General features: G+C 41.3%; 1 protein-coding gene across 1 annotated transcript; it reads right to left on the bottom strand.

Annotated features, from left to right (window-relative positions):
• Positions 1–7913: 7913 nt before the first annotated feature.
• Positions 7914–9062, bottom strand: LOC123628216 (melanoma-associated antigen 10-like). Its single transcript, XM_045537852.1, has 2 exons — positions 8930–9062; positions 7914–8683 (listed from the first exon to the last, which is right to left on the bottom strand). Exons 1-2 carry the CDS (start codon positions 9060–9062, stop codon positions 7914–7916), a joined length of 903 nt encoding a protein of 300 aa, XP_045393808.1.
• Positions 9063–9327: the final 265 nt, after the last annotated feature.

Here is a 9327-nt window from a genome sequence, read left to right as displayed (position 1 = left end):
AGATTAGAGGAGTTAGGGTCTGGGTATTGATGTGTGTAAACTTCATCTTGAATGAAGAATGCCAAGACAAGAGCCTGAAAAGTGACCTGAGATAGCAGATGTGAATATGTGAGATTGAAAACTCACACTATATCATTGTATATATGAAGAAAAAAATGCAAGTTCCCCATCACACAGAAAAAGAACACGATGCAGGCTGGGAGTGTTCAACGAAATTGTGACAAAATAGATTAGGATAACCACAAGCCCAAGGACACAAGAGATGTGCCTTAGCACTTTCTTGCTTGAGATAACTGGCTTAAGCCAGCCCTGACTGCCTTAAAACTGCTTTAGTTGTCCTATAACACCCTTTAGCTAATTGTAATACTAAAATCTCTGCCTAATGGAAAATTGTAATATCATTAACATAACATGAGTTGTGTGAAGGCACATGATAATTTTATCATGCATGGTTAATTTGTTTCAATGTAAACATGTGATGATATAATGTAAGAGCTCTGTGTCACTCAATGAAAAGAGATTAAGGCAACACCATTGATGGGCAAATGCAGACTTTACTCTCCGAAGAACTTCTGCTGCCACCCGGGAGTGTGTGCCCTGAGAGCTCATACTCTGACCAAGAGTGAATGCCTGGAGGATTCCTGTGCTGACCAGGAGTGAGTGCCTGGAAGATCCCTGTGTTGACCAGGAATAAAAGCCCTTGTGCGTAACCTCTAATAAACTCATCTAACTCCCTACACTGGATTTGTCTGAGTCTTCTTTGGTCTTTCAGATCCATCTCAGTTTGGGGAGTGGTTTTCCTATACCATTCCAGGATTTTCCCAAAACAGTACATAAATGAGCCACAAATTCACATATAATATATATATATATACACACACACACACATATGTGTGTGTATATGTGCATATGTATTCAGGTTATTAAGTATGAAATGTCTTATTTCCTTAAGTACTAAGTTATACAGTTGATATCTCCAACATTTCAGTTTGACACTACTTGTTTTATTTTTATTGTGAAGGTACATCCTCAGTCTTTCAAGCATACATTTTGGCTTGTGATTATCTTTCCAATCTTTTTAGAGCAATTTTTGTGAAATCATGGATAAGTCAAAACTTCGTGTTATCTTTGAATATGAGTTCTGTCATGGAGCCAATGCAGCACAGACAGCTTGGAATATGAACCAAGTGTTTGGGAAGGATGTGGCTAATGAACGCACAGTATGTCTATGGTTTGAGAAGTTCCATTCTGGTGATTTTAATCTTGAAAATGAGCCACGTGGGCTACCTGCGACCCAGGTGGATAATGACGAGCTAAAAGTGGAAGCGAATCCATCTGAACCTATGCATGTATTAGCAGCAAGGTTTGAAGTTACTATTCCAATACTGTTGGAAGATTTGAAACAAATGGGCAAGTTAAAGAAGCTGGATAGATGGGTTCCACATGAATTAAATGAGCATCAGAAGAAAAATCGTCTTGAGGCTTGCCTTTCTTTGCTGTCACGACATAAAGTTGAACCATTTCTACACCATATTGTTACATGTGATGAAAAATGGATTCTTTCTGAAAATCACAAATGTTTGGCACAATGGTTGGGTAGAGATGAAGTGCCAAAACAGAGTCCAAAACCGAATATTCATCAAAAAAGAAACTAATGGTGTCTGTTTGGTGGTCCAGCGCCAGTATTATCCACTGCATCTTCATCATGCCTAGTCAATTGATTACAGTAGATGTCTACTGTAACCAGTTAGACGAAATTATGAGGATGCTTGTGGTGAAGCAGCTGAGATTGGTCAATAGAGACAGGCCAATTCTCTTGGAAGGCAATGCTCAACCACATGTCACACAAACCATGCTGCTCAAACTACAGCGGCTGGACTTGGAAACTCTCTATCATCCACTGTATTCACCAGACCTTGCACCAAATGACTACAATTTCCTCCAGGCTTTGGACCACTTCTTGCAAGGAAAAATATTCAATTCTCAACAAGCTGTGGAAAACACCTTTTGCGATTTCATGGTCACTCGCTCTCCAGGTTTCTTCACTTCTGGCATAAACAAGCTACTGTTATTTAATAAGATGGCAAAACTGTGTCAATAGTTTAGACACACACTTTGATTAATTGTAGTGCTTCTTGTTTGAGGTATAATAAACTAAACTTTTGATTAGAAATCGGACATTTCATATTTAATGACCTAATATATGTACATGTGTACTTGTGTGTCCTGTGTATGTATATATGTTATATCTATATAATATATATTTAAGTTTAAAGAAACACAAAAAAAACTTTCTTCAATTGGCATATTACTGGGTGAGTACTTTCTCCCTTCAAAGTTTTCCCTGGATTCATTAAACTTTGTGTGATTTTCATTGCTAATTGTGCTTGCAGGAGAGGGAATGACATCCTGTAGTATGTAGAAGACTTTCTCTACAACACTAGATTTTCCCTAAATCTATAGCTTCAAATGACTTTTATTGATATAGCCTACCCAAGTCTCTGGCCCAGGCCCCTGCCCTGATAGTCCAACTCGTTGTTCCTACTGCCCACTGGACAGCTTCTCCTAGACAGCCTACACAACTTCACCATCTATATGACCCACATTGACCTTTTTCATCACTCCTTTCCTCATCTCTACTCCTAATTCAAGTCACCAATCCTCAATCTCAGCTAAGAGGAACAGCTTCTACCTAGTCAGCAACCTTCAGAACTCAGGTTCATGATACATTGTCCACCACCATTTCACAGAATGTCCCTAAAATTCTCTAGAATCTTCTCCTCACCTTCTCTCACCCACAGACTGAATTAAGTGACTTGTCATTTTCTTTTGCTTTGTTTACTTGGTATTCTTAACTCATCATATGTTGAATAAATATTTGCTGGAGGAAGGAAGGAAGGAGGGAGGGAAGGAAGGAAGGAAGGAAGGGAGGGAGGAAGGAAGGAATGAATAAAAGTATGTTTTTATAATACATATATCAATGAAAAACCTAGCATAAGCTTTAAAATAATACACATCAGACTGTTAACTGTGGTTACCTCCTTGGGGGGGGGCTGAATTTTGGAAGAACTTTGTAAAGGGGAGAGTGGTGACTGATCTGCATATTTTATAATTTTTTGCAACAGGAATATATGAACTACTGCTTTTGTAAGTAAAATGTAATATTTAAATAAGCCTGAAAACAAAAATATCAGTTCAAGTAACTGCTAGCTGATGCAATAGACAAAACCTGAAATTTGAATGGCTTAACACAACACATTTTATTTTGGGGGCACATAAATTCTGATGTGAGTTGGCAGGGACTTTCTAGTTTCTGGACACCAGGGGATCCAGGCTACTTCTGTGTTATAGCTCCACCATCTCAACATGGGGCTTCCATGTTTGCTGCTGTATAGAAGAAGAAGCATGGAAATGGTGCACTGGCTCCTGCCTCCCTCACTACAGGTGAACGAACAGTCCAGGAAGGAGAGGAAGACAACATGTGGATGAGCACATCCTATCTCTCCCATAAGCTGCCACATAGTAGATGCTCAGTAAACAAACAATTATAATTTGTTATGACAACAACCCTCTTCATTTCTTGGAAGAGTTTCTGAAAAGACCAAATTTATCTTGAAATTCATCAAATTTTCAAAGAGACTACTATGTGATAGTTGCTTTCATATACAAGATCACATCTACTTTTCAAATGATCCTATAAATCTTAGTAGAGAGAATTCACTTTTCTTCACCCAGTAGAACTTTTCTACACTGCCCTTTGCAATAACCTCTATAACCTTGATATAAGCTGGGAATTTTCTCCTTCTTTAGGATACATGGTCAAAATCTTAACTTACAAGGCTCTGCTACCCCTCCAAATGACCAAACATTCTGAGCATCTGTATAGGTGATTTTTGGCACACTGCAAACTGGGATTTTCCCGTAGGTCAGGTACACAGACAAAGGGCAGTGGAAGGATGGTTGTCTTAGTCAGCTTGGGTGGCTATAACAAGTTACCATTGACTGCATGGCTTAAAAACCAAAAATTTATTTTCACAATTCTGGAAGCTGGAAAGTCCAAGATCAGGGTGCCCACAGATTTGGTGTCTGGTGAGGGCTATCTTCCTGGTTTGTCAATAGCTGTCTTCTCACTGCATTCTCATGTAAGGGGGATGGAGACAGAGAGCGCACATGCACATTCATATGAGAGTGCTCTGGTATCTTTCTCTCTTACAAGAACACTAATCCCATCATGAGGGCTCCACCATCATGACCACATCCAAATCTAACCACCTCCCAAAGGCCCTACCTCCTAATACCATACCATTCTATTGGGTTTTGGAGTTTCAACATATGAATTGAAGTGAAAGAGACACAAACATGCAGTCCAGAACAATGGATATTTTTTTCTTTTTTAATCAGAACTAGCATGTCTGCTAAGGAAGCATTGCCTACCTCCTTGAAGGACTTCATGGATTTTAAGAATTCAATAGATGTTTTCTTACACAGAGATTTTTATGGTCTTTCCTCATCTACCATATATGAGAGAGGCTTTGTTTTTTAACCACATGGGTAAGCTCATTCATCTGTGTATTTGTTCAGTGGCCAATTTCAAAAAAATACATCCCATTAAAATTCTACTACAAATATCAAGGTGATGTTAAAATCCATCTATCTGACTTCAGGGTTATATCCCAATAAACAGTAGATGATGTGCCAAATCCAATTCTACTTACAAGCCCATTTGGAAAATCCTTTAAGAATGCATTAAATATACCTGGGGGGAGGTGGCCATGTATTAGTTTCCGAGGGCTGCCATATCAAGTTACTACAAACTGGGTGGCTTAAAACAACAAAAATGTATTTTATCATAGTTCTAGTGGCCAACAGACCAAAATTAAGGTGTTAGCAGTTTGGTTTCTTCTTGAAACTTTGAGGGAGACTCCATTCCATGGCTCTGTCCTAGCTTCTGGTAGTTGCTAGCAATCCTTTAAATTCCTTTGTAGATGTATCACTCCAATATCTGCCTCCATTCTTCACATTCCATTTTTTCTGTGTCTCTCTGTGTGTCAAATCTCCCTCTCCTTTCTCTTATGCCAGTCATGGGATTTAGGGCCCACCCTAAATTCAAGATGATCTCTTCTCAAGATGCTTAATGCCATTACATCTACAAAAACTCTATTTCTGAGTAAGGCTACCTTCACAGGTAATGGAAATTAGGACTTGGACATATCTTTTAGGGGGTCACCATTCAACCCACTACAGATCATTCTAAACAACACTGTCCAAACTGAACTTTTAAGTTAAAAGAGCTGCTGCTATTAGAGGGTGTCTTAGTCTGTTTGTGCTACTATAACAAAATATTAATAACATAGACTGTAAACAATAGAAATTTTTCCCATGGTTCTGGAGCCTGGAAAGTCCAAGACCAAGGTGCTATCAGGATTGGTGTATGGTAAGGGCTGCTGCTTCCAAGATGACACCTTTCTGCTGCATCCTCCAGAGAGAAGCAAGTGTCCTAGCAAGGTAGAAGGGGCAGGTCAAGAGAGCTCTTCCTTCAACCTCCAGCCCCTTTGTAAGGGTGCTAATCCCATTTATGAGGGTGGAGCCCTCATGACTTAATCACCTCCTAGAAGCCACACCTCTTAAGACTGCTGCATTGGGGGTTAAGTTTCAGCATGAATTTTGGAGGTGATACCATCATTCAAACCATAGCAGAGGGGTTCCAGAATGAGGGATGAGGCAATCAGGGGATGTCTTCAGGGAGTAGAAGTGCCCTATGTCAAGGAGAGATCAGGTGATTCTGGGTTGTTCCACTGTGAGCAGGGCACAGCCCTCAGAGGAGACCACAGTAACAAGCCGGTCATCGGGCCAGGTTCCAGAGTTGGACAGGAGGGCACAATGGGTAACACCAAGGGAAGGGTGCTGTAATGTGAGAAAGTGCTGGGATGGGACTAAAATGCCATCACCCGGACTGACTCTATCCTGGAGCTCCAGGCCAGAGGGTACTAGGTTAAATAGAGCTCAGGCAATCCTCACATAATGTTTTGTTCTCATTTTCCCTTCCTTCTTTAGGCCTGTTTTTAGTACCTTGGCACAGGGTCCTTTTTGTCACCTAAGAGACATTACGGAGAAGTGGGAAGAGAAATGAGTTGAAAAACAGAAGGCTGGGAGGAGTGGGACCAATGTGGACTCTACATGAACTCAAACCAGGGGTCAAGTCCCAGTCTTCATGTACTAGCCATATGATCTTGGGGAAATTACCAAGCTCTATGAGCCTCAGGTTGTTCATATATAAAATGGATTTGATAAGCCTTGTCCTGTAGGACTGCTGGAGTGTATGTAATGTGAATAAAGCACCTGGCACAGTGCCTGGCTTATACTGAAACTTTAATGGATGGCAGTTATTTTGAACATTATTTTGACTCCAGACCCTACCATCCTCTCCTCTGGGATTTTGTTGTTTTTATCTATCCAGGACATCTCAGAAAATATGCAACTGAACAGGAGACAGAATATCAAATCAGCCAAAAATGCAGTTTCACAAATAAAACTCATTAAAGTTTCCCTCTTAGAGGATATATTAATATAGGTGTAGGTTAGTTTCCCGCAGTTGATATAACTCAAAGCTCCTAAAATTTAAATTTTTCGAAGACCAACTCCTTCCTTTCATCCCAGATGATTATCCATTCTAAAAATTTTAATTCATTTCACTGCCACCAAATCCTAGACCTTGCCACCAAATCCTAGACCTTGCTTAGATTTGGCCAAATTATAATCAAGATAATCTACCTTTAATATTACTTCAATGGAGTGGGCTCTGGATCGCACCAAGGAAAAAGAATGCCAGCCTAGTGGCTTCTAGGCACTACCACACTACTTCTCAGGAAATTCTTACAGATGATGTGTATGGAACACCTAGTTCATGCAGTGTTCAACTGCACTGGGACAAGAGTTCAGGACACCTTCCATACCTGCACCAGGCAGAGATTTCCCTCTGGTTTGTCCAAAACCTAAATGTAACTACTAAGCAGTTTTCTGTTTCAAGCTTTTCTTTCATCTATAAGATGCACTGACTGAGAGCATGGCCCCCTGCCACCACCCAGAGCTTAACATAAAATTAATTCCCACACCAGGAATTGCAGTTTCCCCAAACCCCAAACTGCTTTGGCTCAGGGTATTTACACTTGACAGCTCACATCTAGAGTCCCACTTCCTTGCTCATTCATTCTTTTCACTTGTTCTTTTGGTCTTAAAAGACATCTCACCAGCTTGCTGATATGACTGCTGTTCCTAGACTCTACCATTCCATGGGTAGAGTTGTGTCTTGCTTATCCAAGCATCCCTGCAATGCCTTCCAAAGAGAAAATACCCAATTACCATTTGGTGAATAAAAAATTAGTGAGCAGAAGGTTTAATTTATTAATATTTATTAACATTTCTCCTATTTTCTTGAAAAAGCCAAACAAATCCAGGTATTTATCATTTAATTTTACAGAATAGACTAAAAGGGTTAAAGGAATTCAAAAATTAAGCATGGTACATTTTTCTCTATATTTTATGTAAAGCTGATAAACATTAATAAACATGTGACCAATGTTATTCATAAACTTAGATTCCCTAACGCCTGGCCTCAAGCAATCCGCTCGCCTCAGCCTCCCAAAGTGCTAGGATTACAGGTGTGAGCCACCGCACCTGGCCTCAATATACTCAAGATTCTAAAGGTAATAAATCTTCTATTAAAAGGAATAGCATTTGAAAAATATCAAAAGATAAACCTTGGTGCCACCTACATAGAAAAGGAACACAAAGTTGTTGTACACATTGTTCTCCCCAGCCTGACTCTGGCCCTCCCTACTTAGAGCCTTCACTGCCCTCTTTAAACACAGAGTGAAGAATGTGCCTCATTCTTCACCTGGGGCAGGTGAAGCTGCTTACCAATGCTGTGCAATGAACACGGCAGCACCCCTGTCCATGGTGTCTATCCTGGCCCTGGCTCTCTCTTCCTCATTTCTCAAAGCCACCTCATACCAGCCTGATAAGGTAGTGGGGTCAAACCCTTTGACCTTTGACAAAAATTCCAGGACTTTTATCTTGCTGGTTTCTGCGTGGGCTCTTGGACCCCACAGAAATTCATAGTGTGGAGGATTGCTGTGGGGCACCTGCTGATACTCCAGGTAATTTTCCTGTACCCAATCTACAGTAAGGAGCTTCCTGGGATACCCATAAATGAAATGCTCCTTCCCATCATACACTCCTATTGTATTCAGGAACTCCCAGATGCTTTCTTCAGAGGCACAATTACCCTCTATGAATATGATACCCAGGATAGTTATCAGGAGACCATTTTTAGGCATGCTCTGATTGTCACTCAGCACCTCATTATAGGTGAGATCTAGTGAGTTGACAAGGACATAGGAATGGCCAGTGGGGTTCATTTCCTTCACATCAATGCCAAAGATCAGCTCTAAGCACTTAGATGCTTTATTGAAGATCACAGGGAATTCATTTTTGTAACTTTGGGTGACAACCTCAAGCATTTCCGCTTTTGTGATAGGATCTTTCAGTCGATACTTGAGGATCAGGAAATGCACCAAATCAGTCACATTTTCTTCTAGTGGGTCTTTGAGCAAGGATTCAGCATCTGTTGAGGACTGCAACATGCTTGAACTCTCCTCCTCTTCTTGGCTGCTGGACTCTTCATCTGATATGCTCCATGAAGTGGAGGAGAAATAGGAGCACTGAGCACTCTGGGAAGGACTGAGCATCCCAGGAGTAGGCACCCTTTCCTCTAGAACCAGAGGAGAGGAAGAGGAGGAAGAGGAGAAGGAGAAGTAGGGAGAGGGTGGGAAGGAAGAGAAGGAGGGGGTTGAGGGGATGGGAGAAGAGGAGGGGGAAGGAGAGGGAGAGGGGGAAGAGGAGGAGGAGGAGGGAAAGTAGTTGAAAGAGCAAGAAGAAATGGTGGCGGTCTCCTCCTCCTCCTCAGATGTGGGAACCTGTACATCCACCAACTCCTGTGCCTCAGTTGGGACCTGAAAGAGTTTCTCAAAGGAGAGGCGTGGGTGCTTTGGAAGGTGAGGCATGACAACCTTTGTTGGGAGTAGCAGGTAAGAGTGTGAGCAAGAGTGTGGGTGATGAGATCCCACAGACCTGGGGAGAGAGAGACAGTGTGAGTGGCCTCAGCTGAGAAACTCACCCATAATGGCTCTGACAAAGGATGACTTGTAGGTCTTCTCTTTAGTTGAGCTCTAAGGACTCACAGGTCTTCTGTCTTCCTAGACTGACTGTCCCCTAGGAAAATGTAGGAAGATGTGAGAAAGCTCTTCAGGTGCAGCCAGTCAGCAAAAC

This window comes from Lemur catta, chromosome X (assembly GCF_020740605.2).
Source record: "Lemur catta isolate mLemCat1 chromosome X, mLemCat1.pri, whole genome shotgun sequence".
Lineage (NCBI taxonomy): Eukaryota > Metazoa > Chordata > Mammalia > Primates > Lemuridae > Lemur > Lemur catta.
This window is presented reverse-complemented; position numbering and strand designations above follow the sequence as displayed.

What these genes read in the sequence shown, in the direction of transcription:
- LOC123628216 (XM_045537852.1), bottom strand. Translation starts at nt 9,062, where the DNA reads ATGCCTCACCTTCCAAAGCACCCACGCCTCTCCTTTGAGAAACTCTTT. An exon ending in GACCGCCACCATTTCTTCTT is followed by an intron (nt 8,684 to 8,929) that starts GCTCTTTCAACT and finishes GGAGCATATCAG; the next exon opens with ATGAAGAGTCCAGCAGCCAA.